General features: G+C 28.7%; 2 protein-coding genes across 2 annotated transcripts; both read left to right on the plus strand.

The window, feature by feature from the left end:
- The first annotated feature begins 713 nt into the window (after nt 1-713).
- LOC115240183 lies at nt 714-8,939 on the plus strand. The gene is made up of 13 exons (XM_029815166.1): nt 714-892; nt 1,832-2,215; nt 2,295-2,394; nt 2,915-3,020; nt 3,184-3,345; nt 3,640-3,853; nt 4,191-4,421; nt 4,596-4,780; nt 4,958-5,129; nt 6,462-6,556; nt 6,983-7,277; nt 8,005-8,314; nt 8,645-8,939. The coding sequence occupies exons 1-13, from the start codon at nt 714-716 to the stop codon at nt 8,825-8,827; spliced, it is 2,616 nt and encodes an 871-aa protein (XP_029671026.1). The 3' UTR covers nt 8,828-8,939.
- Nucleotides 8,940-11,013: 2,074 nt separating this feature from the next.
- LOC115240184 (transmembrane protease serine 9-like) lies at nt 11,014-15,791 on the plus strand. The gene is made up of 8 exons (XM_029815167.1): nt 11,014-11,458; nt 11,757-12,039; nt 12,555-12,861; nt 12,969-13,127; nt 13,572-13,629; nt 13,930-14,248; nt 14,784-15,093; nt 15,247-15,791. The coding sequence occupies exons 1-8, from the start codon at nt 11,299-11,301 to the stop codon at nt 15,421-15,423; spliced, it is 1,773 nt and encodes a 590-aa protein (XP_029671027.1). The 5' UTR covers nt 11,014-11,298; the 3' UTR covers nt 15,424-15,791.
- The last annotated feature ends 40 nt before the right edge of the window (nt 15,792-15,831 follow it).

Consider the following 15,831-nt stretch of genomic DNA (forward strand, 5'->3'; position numbering starts at 1 on the left):
AATATATAATAATTTAATATAACTTTTTTTATACTAGACTCTTAAATAAATGCCGCTTTAATAAGTGCCATTTCAATTTAATTACAGTAATTGTGTAAAAGTTATTACATGAATATGTACATATATACATACATACATATATAAAAAAGTAGATTTCATACAGTTATATGGTTGTCTGAACGCTTATATCAGAAAACGTGTTTTGCTAACGGCAAATTTACTGACCTACTATGTGTCGTTCGTTGTCAACAATTTGAGATGCATTTGAATAGCCAAACAATTTTATCTTATTGCATTAGTTAAAGAATGAATTAATATTTTATTTATCAAATAAATATCTATAATACTCGAATTTTCTGAAAACTAGTACCAGTAAAACACTGGAAAACACATCGTATAAAATGTACTATTAATTATTATTAATTTTAAGATTTATGATTCAGCGTTAGTTCTAGTTGACATATGGTGATTACGATCACCATATCTATTCGATCTCTCGCTTTTAGTATCCCATCCATTAACCCCGAAGCCTCCGACCTGCTGCGCGACTAAAGGATAAACGTCATTCAGCGCGGAGTTGAAATCCCGTAAACCAGACTCGTGGGGCAGAATAGTGAAACCATCGTGTTTTACGTGAAACAGTGTCGAGCGACTGGTTCCGGCTACAGGTTCGCCAGTTCGAGGCATACATCCCGACGCGATCGAAGTACGCCATGAGCGTCGGTGTCCAGTCGGTTTTGTACGTGATCCTCGGACTTTCAGGGATATTTATACCTCATTCGGTAAACTGTAATCCGTATCGCGATAGTTATACAGTGACACATCTGAAATATGATTATTCGGAAGAAAGGATTTTCCAGAAGGAAAGAGATCTTGATGAAAAAAACAGTGGGTTGGTGTCATTAATTAATCAGGAAATTGTACGCTTAGTAGTTTGATAAATTGTTACGTCAATATTTAAAAACAATATCAAAAGATTAATAAGTTTCTGCATGCGGAAGGATTATTAGAAAATCTACAAGTAATAAAGTTAAAAGAATCAACGTAATATATTTTATTTTTTAATTAGAAGTGTATTATATGTTCTAAAAATTAAAAGAAATTCTCAATTCTTTTAATCAGCTTTTTAATGATATTTGTCAAGTTCTGTAAAAGAATCTGAGGAATAACGTAAATTATAATTTTATTCTTATATACAAAAATATAATTATCAATTGTCATTTTCTACTTTTAACTTAATTATTGCGATTATATAATCTGTATTTATTAATTTCTTATATTTTGCTTTTCTTTGGTAATGTTTAATTATATTAATTAAGATGCATTCTTTTTCCGTTTGATATGTTTTGTTCGCTCGACGCGTTTTGTCTGCGCATTCTAATTTATCTTCTCCTTTAAAAAATGGAACGTGTATTTAATCATAAAAGAACGTTGTAATTTTTTTACTGACTTTGTGTAGCTCATGCCGAACATATGCAAATATATGATATTTTCATATAAACGCATGACTAACGCTTTGGTATTTAAAAAATATATGAAACAAATTTTCTACAAATTGCTAACATTTTTTCAGACTTATTCATATATCTATATAATCAGAATATCTTTGCAAATATATGCAATATTAATATTAATATTAATATAATACTCGTAAATTTATAACAAAGAATATATCTATACCTAAAAATTAGAAAACTTTTCTTCAATTTTATATTTGTCAAAACACATAATTGTTTGCTTTCCTATAACCTTTAGAAAATATTATAAAATATTTTAATAATTGACATAGAAAATATTATTTATATGTACGTAACAAATAACCAACATATAGTTTGCAGGATGCTAATAATGATCAAAAACCGCAATCGATTTTGGATTCCAAAGACAGAAAAGAAAAAAGAGTTGAAGCAACAAATTATCTTCAAGAGACACTCAAAGAATCATCCCGAGATGATGATTATGACAGAGGTTTTTCTCTATTTGGCCTAGTTGAATCCATGCTATTTGTCGTAGCAAATGGACTCAGCACAGTTGTAAGCAGCATCGTTGGTACTGAAAAGAAGAATTTACGATCAAATGTCAGTAGAATAAATTATAGAAACTATCAATTAATTAGAGTGTTTCCTAACACGGAAAATCACGTTGTGGATCTGCGTAATTTGAGAGACGCTGAGCCCGAAGACGTCAAATTTTGGTCCTTTCCAAATCTCAACAGGTTCATCTTTGCAATTTGATTTATTAAAAAATATAATCAATTACTTGACATATTTCTTATATTGACATTTACTTCTCAGGACCTCCGATATTATCGTCGCGCCAGATATTGTAGCTGACGTTAAGGACTATTTGAAAGATAAGAAAATCGACTTCAAAGTATTAATGTCGGATATTCAGGTAAAAGTAAATGCATATTTCATATTTTTTACATTAATACTATAAAACATAAAACATTTTAAATATTTTTCTAAATCAATTTTAATAATTTATATATAAATTTTTTTAAGAATGATTAATTTTTATATTGAAAAGAGTACTATATTTAGATAACATTAAAATGATCAGTAATTACGAGAACTAAGATTTTGAAATTAATTATGTATGTCATTATATGCGATATATACGGAAATTTTAATGACAACAGATGTTCATGCATGATACTAACACACTTTACTTATAATAATTTCCATGATTTTTCATTTTGCGAAGACACAGAAAAGAAACATCACAGTAATGAATAAATCATCATTTACATTTATGAGGCTACATCAAAAGATTGATGATTGCTACGAAAAAAAAATGGAAAAGAGAAATTTTTCTGTGATTGTTGACATAATTGATTGAGATAATTAATTTTATATGTTAAATTTAGTGATAATTATAGATTTTAAAAATAACTTTAATTTTTGATTAATAGAAAGCAATCTCATATCAAAATCCAAAAATGTCAAAAGATCAACGCGAGGACTTGGTGACCACTCAAGGTCATAGTATGACATGGAAACGTTATCATCGATATGGAGGTAAAATTATGCTACAAGATATATTTTTTACGTCGTAAACTAATCTAATTGAGAACAATTTGGTCAATCAAATATCATCTATCTTTAGCTTAATATATACATAATAAATTCATTTTTGCATATCAAATTTATCCCTGCAATAAATATATTCACACTTTTACAGATATCGTGCGCTATTTAGAATACCTAGCTTTTAGGTACCCCAAAATACTTGAATTAATAACTATCGGCCAAAGTTACGAAGGCCAACCAATAAAAATGGCAAAGGTTTCGACAGGATTAAAAAAAGACGGCGAAAGAAAACCTGCGATTTGGATCGATGCCGGTGAGTTTTTTTATCTAAGACAAATATTTTTTCCACGAATAGAACTATAAAAATATAAGTTCAAAACAGAATTTAGAAAATAATTGTAATCGAATAATATCTTATATGAATATTGTGAAAAGAATTTCAACTTCATTTCTTTTCCTGAGTTGTAAAAACTTTTATTATAACCGTCCTGTTTTTTAATGAATTTATGACTGACCAGTTTTCGATATCGAATTTGCATGTCTTGACCATCATTTGCATTTCGTCCCGTTAGACCATCTTTTCGGTAAATTGTCGTTATATTTGTAGGCATGCATGGACGTGAATGGATCGGTAGTGCCGTGGCGACCTACATACTAAGCCAATTGGTTGAAAGGAATTCGACCTACTCGAAATTATTGGATAATTCAGACTGGATGATTTTGCCAGTTATCAATCCCGATGGTTACGAGTATAGTCATATCGGTGACCGCTTCTGGCGGAAAACTAGAAGCAATCACGCGGAAAGTCAAGAAGATAGTAGGTAACGAAAAAAAAGAAATTCTGTTATTTATCACGATTATGTATTTTATAATAGTAAAAGTTAATAATTCTAGCAATGTGTGCGCATATATTTTTTTTACACAAGTTTGTACATTTGTATCTGTAAGAAAAATATTATTCGCGTTAATATGCTTTTAAAAAATTAATCTTTAGATTAGATTGTACGATGAGATTTCGGATAAAGAAATGAGTGGACTAAATTAAAAACATTTTTATAAAGCCTATTATATAACTCAATAAAAAGTGACGATAAAATTATGAGAAATTTTTTATGCTATAGTAAAATGAAATCGTATGTGTGCAATCTTTTTTTCTAGGTACACACCTTCCAATTTATTACAGTTCGTAACGCACTATACTAGATGGTTCTGGACTAAATGCGAAGGAGTTGATCCAAATCGAAATTTTGCATATCACTGGGGCGAGGAAAAGGAAGAGGGAGCTAGTTCAGATCCTTGTCAGGAAACTTACTCAGGACCGTTCGCCTTCTCCGAACCAGAAACGAAGGCTATGGCAGATTACATTCTGGCAAATAAGCAACATATTCGGTACATAATTGTCTATATTTAATTAATCTAATTTTATTATGCAAACTTTACATTTTATTTCTTTTTTCTAAACTTTTTGTTTTATTTTTTTAATTTTATTCTTTATAAAAATTCTCTATAAATTATATTCACAAAATATTTTATATAAACGTGATATTTTATTTACATTCCCAGAATGTATTTGACTTTGCATTCTTATTCTCAAATGTGGCTACTACCATGGGGTCACACACGTTCGAAACCGTCGGATTATTCCGATATGATGAACGTAGCGAAAAAAGCAATTAATGCAATTACAAAGGTTCATGGCACTCATTATCAACTTGGACCGGTGACAGACTTGATGTATCCAATTTCTGGTAGATATACGTTTATCTATTACCTATAACATATAATATTTCTTTTTTAGTTTTAATATACGATTTATATGCTCGTAGGAAAGATGTGATGTACTAATCTACTATCAGATATTAAAATAACATTTAAAATGTCATAATGGGAAATGTTTGTCGCAAAAGTGCCTTCTCTGATTTCAGGGGCATCCGATGATTGGGCCAAAGGCGTCGCCGGTATAAAATATGCGTACACGGTGGAACTACGCGATCGCGGAACATATGGATTTCTGTTGCCGGCGGCTCAGATAGTTCCGACCGCGCGCGAGATCTGGGCGGGAATTCGCGCAATCGCTCGCTTGGTCACCTGTAACACGTGAAATCGCTCTACTTATCAAATTAATTAATGTTTTTCCCGGATGATAGAAAGCGGATCAATTTATGAAGCACATGGGTAATTACTATCATCTCTGCGATAGATATCGTACAAAGTACATAGGGCATTCGTATCGAGAAATCAGCACTCAAATCGTTATCAGAATGAATAAATAAAATTTGCTGGAATGACAGCGAGAGATAGATCCATGATCTTAATTGAGATCACAGGAACATATTGACATTATCGATATTCGATGTTAATATCAAATACGTGAAATGTTATAATAAATTTTTGCATTTCTTATGCACAATTTTATGTTCCTAAATTAATTTTAGAAAATTTGCCTTATAGTTGGATTAAATACTTGAAAATTTTTATATACAGGGTATTCAACAGATGCTTCTGTACTTACAGTATATTTTGACGGTGACTCTACTGACTATGCACGTTAGAGATCGGCGGATTGCCGTACTTCAGGTATCTTTTATGCGAGTTTTCAAACATTATAATTAAAAAACAAAGTCATCGCAATTTTGTTATTCTTGATTTTTGTCTTATTTTATCATATAGAATCATTTTTTAAATTTTGTTCCACTTGTTGCCGAACACCCCATATTGTATAGGAATTTTATTTTATTTTAATATACTATTTTAATTTAATTTTAATTTAATACAACTGTACAATTTATGTTGTCTTCAATATTTTTATTTTTGTACATTTCTATTTGTAAATTAAATGAAGTATGTGTACCTTCCATGTATACAGAATTATATTTATAGTTTAAGTAGACAGACAAGACAGAAGAGAAAGAAAGAGAAAATGTGTGTGTGTGTCTCTGTGTAATGTATATAATGTAATGTGAATATATTTATTATTCATTTCATTATATCGATACTGAATTCTTTCATACAAATAATAAAATAAATATGACTTTATTTTATTTATTTAAACAACATATTGAGCTATTTTAATATTTGTTATTTCAATTAGCATATATATCTTATATTATAAGGAACATAATACATACACAATAAATGAAAATGATCCTAATATGCGACTAAAATATAAACACGGAAATAAATTTCTATTTCACAATATGTATATACGATGAAATAAATTAATGGTGATTTGTTTGATTAAAAAGATAGATAATAAAGTTAATGTTTGTTTTTTATATATAAGAAACAGATTAATGAGGTAAGACTATAGTCAGTGCACGCTATCTACGCACTCAAAAAGATGTGTTATCAAGATGAATCAAAAATACATGCGTATTTATGTCTTATCGCGCGTGATATTGCGTTATTTCGTAGTATATAAACTGTAAGCTGTGTTATTCGGCCAATTGCCATTTATTCAACTAGTATACCGACCGGCATAATGCTGATTCAGTGCGTTTTAGCTGCCATTCTGGTTTTTCAGGGTAAGTATGCACTTTTTGCGATATATTACTTGTAATATTCAGGTTAAATTAAAACTAAAATAAAGTAACACTAAACATTTTATAGTTTCTAAAAGTATAAATCGCAATATATATCAAATGGCATAAATACCGCAAATATTTTTTTCTAAATTTATCAAATACATGCAAACTATATTTAATTTAGAAATATTTAACACAATATATAAAAAAATATTTAAAACAAGTTTTGTAAGTAATTATAAAATAGATATTTAGAAAACTGTGTTTTCATACGGAGGATTTATCTCTAAAATAATATTATATTTTGAAATAAAAATGACACTATAAAATGATTGAAATGCTAGAACAAAATGTTCAAGTTTTGCGAAAGTATCGTTCTCACATTCAGATATTATTATTAGAAGTTTTCTTTAAAATTTTCTATAGCATGTCTGGCCACCCCCTTTGGTCTGAAACCTAAGATCACCGACGGTGAAGATGCCACACCTGGTGAATTTCCTTATCAAGTGTCTATTCGTTGGGGTATACCACCTCTCGTTCCACTGAACCATGCCTGCGGTGGTTCAATTTTAGATGAGCATTACGTTTTGACCGCCGGACACTGTGTTTTAAAGTACGGCAAGCTTAAAGTATTGGCTGGCAAGCATCACATTTCTAGAGACGAAGACACTCAACAAGAAGTTGAAGTTGAAAGGGCCATCGTTCACAAAGAGTATCCGGGGTACGTTTCCATTATATTTAGTCAAAAATAGATACCATAGACTCCATAATTTCTACCTATTAATTTATTTAATTTAATTGAGGGCCATCTTACAATTAGAATTTATATTATTGCCAGAATATTATTAAAAAGTATCAATATTATAATTTTTGCAAAATTTTATATTACAGAAGTATAATCTTATCTATACAAACTCAAAGACTTTAAAAACACTTAAAAAGACATTTTATCTAAAGAAATAATAAATATATTATTAATAACAATACATTTATATGATAAAATGTTTATGATTACAAAGATAGGTTATCAATATAATTATTTGTAAAAATTCTTATCAAAATGCAGGATTAATCTCGTATTATTTAAAATTAGAAATTAATTCATGGGCTCTCCATTAAACCATTTTATTAATGCAATATTATTTACTGCAATCGAATGTCAATTATATTTAAAATATTACATTTTATTTAAAAACAATTTTAATGTAGCAAATATAGAAAAAAATTAAATTCTCTCAAGAAATTTAAAATTAAGTACTTATCGCAATTATTTTGCAATTCGTAATCCATGTCATGCTATAATGTGTCATCACATCTTTTTTATAAATTTCTTGCAATCGATATCCGTGTTTTCCTAATTGATAACGTAATAGACATGTCTGAAACGTAAAATCACGATATTATCGGAATACTTTAAACTGATTGTGAACCATACTATATTCTTTCAGAGGTGTTGCTCCATATGATATCGCTATCCTGAAACTGAAAACTCCTCTTATCTTTAACAAGAGAGTGTCCGCTATCTCTCTACCTCGACGGAACGAGATACGAACTGGAAATGCTGTGCTCTCTGGATGGGGCTCTATTTCAAAAAAATTGCGCCCGCTGCTTCCTGATGTTCTTCAAAAGGTTACTGTACCTGTGTTGGACAATCAATCTTGTCTGAACAAATTCCCGGATAACATCATAGGCAAAAAACCAGAACTTTATGATTCACAAATCTGCACTGATTCTGTTGGAGAGGTATCAGCCTGCTCTGTAAGTCAAATTAAAACTTTTCTTTCTCCTTCTTTCTCTTTCCTTTTCTTTTACAATCAACCAAATTACCATATTAAAAAATGCTATTTTACGATTTTGTATTATTAACGGTAATGTTATCTATTTAACAAACTGTTTCGTCAATCCATTCCATAAAGCGGCATAAAATAATTTCTAAATTGCCTTTATTTATAAAAGTTGTAAAATAGCTTTATAAATGAAATAATAATTTATAACTTCTATTTTTAAATATACGTGTGTGTTTAGTAATAATAAAAAAGAAAAATTAAATATTTGAATTGTTTGTGCAATTTCTTTTGTTTTTTATAGGGTGACTCTGGTGGTCCACTGGTCCAATTCGAAAACAACACTCCTATCCAAATCGGTATCGTTTCATGGGGTGTTATGCCGTGCGGTGTCAACCGCGTTCCTTCCGTATACACCCGCGTGGCTTCCTACGTTGATTGGATTAAATTAACGATTTGGCTTGACAATGTCAAACCGAATGTCTGATTATTTATATTAAATATCTTTCGTCTTTTCTATGCGATCAATATGCTTGTGAGAATTGTATTATTTAAGACATTATTGTGTGCGCCATTTTCATACAAATTAAAACAACCAAATTTTTAATTTGTGAATAAGAAAAACAGTTAATAATTAAAATTTCGATAAATACTGACAATAATGATGCTATATTTTATGTAATGTACAGAAAATATCAAAAATAAATAAAAATATCAAAAATAAATAAATTTTATAATACCCCATGATTTTTATACATATTTTTAAATCTAAAACTCCTATTAATACATATGAAAGAAAAATAATAAAAATGAATAGTCACACACAATTTTTTAATCTTTTGTATTTTTTACCTCCTATATATATTTTTTCTTACATATTTAAGATACTTCAATTTAATTATTGCTAACACGCACTAATTAATCTATTTAATTAATAATATATTTTGTTGTTCTTTATGAATATATGCTAATAATTTTATCATCCTTAATATCATATCAGCTTAAAATTTAATGGAATTTAAAGTTTGGTATGAAACTACGTGCCTATCAACAAAAGCAATATACTGTAAACAGACTTGGCCCTGTTTGCTTGATATTAAAAATACTGTCCAAGTACGCAATTTTTATGATTGACAGTCTTTCAACGTATATAAACTCAAAGAAATTGCTATTAAATTTGCAACAAACTAATAAAATTGCTTATACACTATTAACTTTTTCAATATTCGAACTGTCAAACACGATCTTCGCTCAATAATAGATTCTTATCTTTGCCGAAATAACAGCACATCAAAATAAATGAAAAAAGCACAATAAATAAACTTATTATTATTGCTTTTTAACAAAAAAAATCAAATTAGCTCATTAGATTTATATTATATACGAATAATTTTAATATTTGTCAAATTCATAACGCTATATTCTATTGCTGCATGTTATAAAATATTAAACTAATAAAAAATAAAGCGCATAAGAGTGACAATTTCTATTTCTTTAATAGAATAGAATATAGAGCTTCTCCATATTACAAAGTTTATATCTGCAATGCTATAACAATGCAAAATTAATTGTAAATGTAAATTTTCTGCAATCTTTTTTTAACAAGAAAATGACCATGTTTCTAACAGTCTATATTCCTATCATCTTAAATATTAAAATCTCATATTAATGGTTTTCCGTTATACATATTTGCCTATTGCGTTGGTTTAAGCTTTCGATATTATTGAAGAATAATGTAATGTTAAGCTCACTTTTATTAATTATCAATAAAATCTTTATTTTTTTTTTTTTATTATTACTTAAATAATACTTTATACTACATATTTTTATGATATTCTAGAATTGGAAATTCTACTCACAAAAATCTTTATTTTTTTTTTTATTATTACTTAAATAATACTTTATACTACATATTTTTATGATATTCTAGAATTGGAAATTCTACTCACAGCGCATACAGTACCGCGTTGAAAGCAAATATTAAACTGACAATATACAAATAACTTACACAAAAGATTTATCGGATTTTTATGCACACATCCCTTCCATGATTATATTTTTAATCTTTATTAATACGTATTTTATCGAAATTTCAAAACCAGGAAATTCATTTTTATCAATCTCGATAAATAAATCAATATACACTATCTTAAATGAGATTATTGACTTTTTGCATGCTTTCTGTCTACTGCATTGAGAGATAATGATCATAATTAGATAACAATAGCGAGACATTGAACTGCTGGATGATCCATCATGATTAAAATGCAGCGTAATTGATTGGAACTGAAAGAATGTTTTATTGTTATTATCCATAGCAGATCTGATGCGTGATTTGCATGATAGACGGAGATTAAACAACTTTGAAACAAATAATCAACAAAAAAAGATTAAATTTATTAATAATATTGTCTATAATTGTTATACTCTTGTTTTTTGTTAAATGTAATCCGTTCAAAGCTATTAATAAATATTAAGACGATTAAAATAAATATACCTTACAAAATTAATCCTTCAAAATTATCCTTCCTACGTTTATTTTTTTATTATTTTTAAGATTTTTTGTGTTATTTAATAATAATTTAATTGTTTTTTCTGAAAAAAAGTTGAGATTAACTGATTAAAAGAAAACTTTAGAAAATTTTAACATAATAAAAATAAAAATAAGTATAATACAATTTCTTCATAAAACTATGGCTTATGTTTCTAAGAGTAATATGTATATTAGAACTTTTGACATTATAAAGACCATTCTTCTTCTATCGCAAACACAAGTAATGTTATTAAATTGAAACATGTAATGAACATGTAAAGAAACAGCGAGTTACTTTGTCTAAATTAACTTTGAGATAACATTTAATGATTAAATCAACATAATCCATCAAATATGAGGAAAGTTTGGTTTGTAGCAAAATATTTCTTATCTTAAACAGATTACGTGGATTTGCATAGATTACAATGGATTATCAATGCAGAGTCATTATCGTACTCATTGTCAGCGAAATGAGCATAAAATGCAGCCAATTCGCTGGATTGACATCAATCGACAAGATGTCTCCTAAAGCAATCGTGTTCTTTGCTCTCCTAACGGTGGCTTTCGCTGGTCCGGCAGTACTTCGTTAGTATACATTATACATATATAATAAGTAACAAGTGTAAATTAATCAAATTAACTGATTGTTTAAAATGTTGGCAACAAAATAATATACAACTTCTGTCTTCTTTAATAAAATTAAATGTTTGAAACAAATATCAATTAAATTATCTTATAATTTCATGAAGAAAATAATAAAAATTAGTCTTGCATTATATTGTTATAAATTACTTCAACTTCATTGCACAAAATTTTTTTTTAACATACTGTCATTGATTTTGTTTGCAAATTTTGTCTTAACAATCATTAATTTTAATTTCAGACAAACCTCATCTAGGTCTTCGAGTACCGTTCTTGCCGCAAGTTGTTGGAGGCAGCGAGGCTCCAAAAAATAGTTATCCTTTCATTGTTTCTCTGCAGCAATATGGTAGCCACTTTTGCGCCGGATCGATCATAAACAGTCAGTGGGTCGTAACCGCAGCACACTGCGTTTTAGCAGTTGATTCTTTCACCGTTAAGGCTGGAAAGCACAACATTCTAGTCACTGAGGATACCGAGCAAACAGCTCAAGTTGCGGAGACTTTTGTGCATGAAAAATATCAAGGGTAAATAAAATGTTTAAACAACAAGTATTAATAAGCCCCAATTAACTCTTATTCAAATTAGTATTTGTTAAATACATAATTAATTGCGTGTTTATATTTTTGACAATCTAAGACATAATACGTTCTTAAATAGAATCCAGTTCTTATCGCACGTTAAATATAGTAATCGAAATTCCTAAGAAAGACGTAGTGTTAGATATTGATATATCACAATTATCACTTGATATTTATAATTAAACTACAAATCTTCTTTTAGATAAGAAGCGATGCACATAGTAAACCTGTAGATTTTTTATTGATACATAGCATTGCTATCAATCGTGTCAAATATTAATTTTTTTATATTAATATATTCTTATTTATTATTTCTTATTTATTAATATATTTCTATACTAGTCCTATTTTCCTAATACTGTATGCCATTTTGTTAAACACAATTGCTTATGAGATTTTATATAGCAACTAATAAATATAGAGTTTTAAATTTTTATTTCAATATTCTTTTTAACTTCCAGTGGTGTTGGCCCGTTTGATATTGGTTTGGTCAAGCTTCAAACTCCATTAAAGCTCACAAAAGAAGTACAACCCATCGATTTACCAAAACCTGGAACTAATCCGACCGGAGATGCAATTCTTTGCGGATGGGGCTCTGTCTCGGAAAGTTGGCTTCCAGACATGCCAGACCAACTTCAACATGTTAATTTGCATTACATCGATCTCGATGCCTGTGACGAAGCTGTCGAGCGTCTGACAGGATCTTCTCCTGTACATGAGACTAACGTCTGTACTGGACCATTGACCGGTGGAATCTCCGCATGCAGCGTAAGATAATAATTATAGATTATAAACTTATAGAAAATTATGATAATCACTCTACTATAAGTATGAAAATTTAATGTACTAAATTCTAACACAATTACATTGTTTAGGGTGATTCTGGCGGATCTCTGTTCTCGATTGTTGAACAGAAGCCGGTGCTTACTGGAATAGTATCTTGGGGCATTATTCCATGTGGTACTCCTGGTGCGCCATCCGTCTATACTGGAGTATCCAACTATAATTCATGGATTCAGGATATAATGGAGAAAAACTAAACACAATTATATTGATAACTTATCAATGAATATTGATAACGTATTATTGTATTTTATTCAATGTAAATCAAATATCTTGCATAAATAAATAAATTTGTCTAAAGCAACACGTATATTTTTTATTTTAGATTATTATACAAGTATTTTAATTTATAGATTAATTATTTATTAAATAATTGATGTATTACAGAGCCTTTTGTAATATTAATTACTCCTGCAATTCAATTCTTTTATTATGTACTAGAACACTATAATTTTTGGTTTTTAGGTATAGTGTCATACTCTTGTCTATGAAGATCTATCTTATCTTATAGACATAGTCATAGATTAAAATAAATCAACAATTGATGAATGATACAATGTTATCATTGATATCACATAAATAAACTCACCAAACCGACTATAAAATACAGTTGATTTGGCGGATTTATTTCAAAGAACGAAATGTCTTCCAAAGCAATTGTGTTTCTTATTCTTCTAATTGCGGCTTTTGCGGGTAAGTTTATTCTTCTAACAGCTTATATCATTTAAAGTATAAAGTGATTTAGTTAGACGCGTGTGAAAAGTAGGCAATAAATAATACGTGATTTTTATTTAACTAACAAAATCAAATTTATTAAATAAATGTCGATGGAATTATCACATGATTTCATGGATTTTAAGAAAATTAGCAAACTTTTGCATTATTAAAAATTATTCTGGTTTTATTGTATAAGATTACTTTTCTTGGCATACTATAATCGCGATTTTGTTCGTGTATCGAAAAAATTGTCTTAATTGTAAATATTAATTTCAGAGAGACCTCAACGTCTCCAAAGAAAGGTATACAAAAACTTCTTGTTCCGTGTGACCGGGGGTAGCGAGGCGCCTAGAGCAAATTATCCGTATATAGTTTCCCTTCAACAGAATGTAAACGATATATTATATCATTTCTGTGCTGGATCCATTTTGAATAATCAATGGATCTTAACCGCAGCACATTGTCTAGCGGAAATTTCTTCGGTAGAAATTGACACTATTGTCATCAAAGCTGGAAAACACAACATTCAAATTGTCGAAAGCACCGAACAAACAGCCCAAATTGAACAGATTTTCATACATGAAAAATATTTCTCGTAAGTAAAATGTTAAAAATAAAGAGTACAAACCATTTGTCAAGCTCTCTTTTGAATTTGAGTATTTGTTTAGTACATAAGCATGTATCATATATATAATATATATTTATGAAATTATAATTGTATATGAAAACATAATCTAGATCGTGATTTTATATCAAAGATTTATATAACTCTTATAATTAGTTATACATATATATGAGAGTGAAAAATTATAATCAAAATTATTAACAAACGCAATATTATCGTGATTATCACTTGTTTATGATGATTAGAGAGAAACTACGTTTCAAATACGTTTAAATAATGCACATAGTTAATTTTGTAGACTTTTCGCTGATATAAATAACATTGTTACTGATTCTGTATAACATTATTTTTCCATTAATAATGCAATTCTATATTTAAACATAATTATTTAATTTATATAATAATCTATATATTATACTATATCTATATATTTATATAATAATTTACATAATATAATACGCAAATATACAATTTTATGATTATTTCGATACTTTGCAATTTGCAGTAATAATACCTCATATGACATTGGTTTGATCAAGCTTAAGGTTCCATTAAAGTTTACAAAGGAAATACAAGCCATCGAGTTGCCTCAACCAGAAACCGAGCCAACTGGAATTGCATATCTTTGCGGATGGGGGTTATTTGTATCATCACACAATATTTTAAGTGATCCAGATAAACTTCAGCATATTAAATTGACATACATCAATCGTGATACCTGCAGCATATTTGTTGAAAATCAATTAGGATTTTCACTCATTGATGAAAACAATATCTGCACCGGACCTTTAACCGGTGGAATCTCTGCATGCGACGTAAGAATGGAGAGAGAGAGAGAGAGAGAGAGAGAGAGAGAGAGAGAGAGAGAGAGAGAGAGAGAGAGAGTTGCAAACTTATAATAAATTATAACGATCACTCTATTATAAAAATAAAAATTTCATGTTTCAAATTCTTAATTACATGTTTAGGGTGACTCTGGCGGTCCTCTGGTCTCGTATTATGGACAGAAGCCGGTGCTCATTGGAATTGCATCTTGGATCATACCACCATGTGGTACATCACTAACTGTGTATACTAAAGTATCCAAATTCAATGCATGGATTGAACAAACGATTGCTAATCACACAACGTTTGTATCGATATGAACAAATATGTTAATCAACTATCGTTTATTTTTATGTAAAACAAATATATAAATATATAAATATATAATAAACAACTTTACATAATGCAAATACTGTTTTTATCCCAAACTTACTTGTGATGTATAAATATAAATCGAAACTTAATTAAATAAAACAATATTAAGGACAAAAGTGTTGTTATTGGTGTTCTTATTTTACTTAATAAATAACAATTGTTAGTGCTAAACATTAGTGACATTCGCTAATATATACTACATAAAAAATATGTAGCAAAATGTTGAAATTTATATCTAGTATATAAATATATAACTGATATAAAATACAATAAAAAGATACAAAATTAATAAACTTGTTTCTTATTCCATGAAGCTGTTAATTAAATTTTTGCAATTAATAATTTATTTAAGT

The sequence above is a fragment of the Formica exsecta genome, unplaced genomic scaffold (assembly GCF_003651465.1).
Source record: "Formica exsecta isolate Colony F162 unplaced genomic scaffold, ASM365146v1 scaffold421, whole genome shotgun sequence".
NCBI classification, from domain to species: domain Eukaryota; kingdom Metazoa; phylum Arthropoda; class Insecta; order Hymenoptera; family Formicidae; genus Formica; species Formica exsecta.

Bases quoted from the DNA above. Each gene is read 5' to 3' on its own strand.
- LOC115240183 (XM_029815166.1), top strand. From the start codon at position 714: ATGAGCGTCGGTGTCCAGTCGGTTTTGTACGTGATCCTCGGACTTTCA. The intron at 3,021-3,183 runs GTAAAATTATGC...ACACTTTTACAG, and splicing joins ACGTTATCATCGATATGGAG to ATATCGTGCGCTATTTAGAA. The intron at 3,854-4,190 runs GTAACGAAAAAA...CTTTTTTTCTAG, and splicing joins GAAAGTCAAGAAGATAGTAG to GTACACACCTTCCAATTTAT.
- LOC115240184 (XM_029815167.1), top strand. From the start codon at position 11,299: ATGGATTATCAATGCAGAGTCATTATCGTACTCATTGTCAGCGAAATG. The intron at 12,040-12,554 runs GTAAATAAAATG...TTTAACTTCCAG, and splicing joins GTGCATGAAAAATATCAAGG to TGGTGTTGGCCCGTTTGATA. The intron at 13,630-13,929 runs GTAAGTTTATTC...TATTAATTTCAG, and splicing joins TCTAATTGCGGCTTTTGCGG to AGAGACCTCAACGTCTCCAA.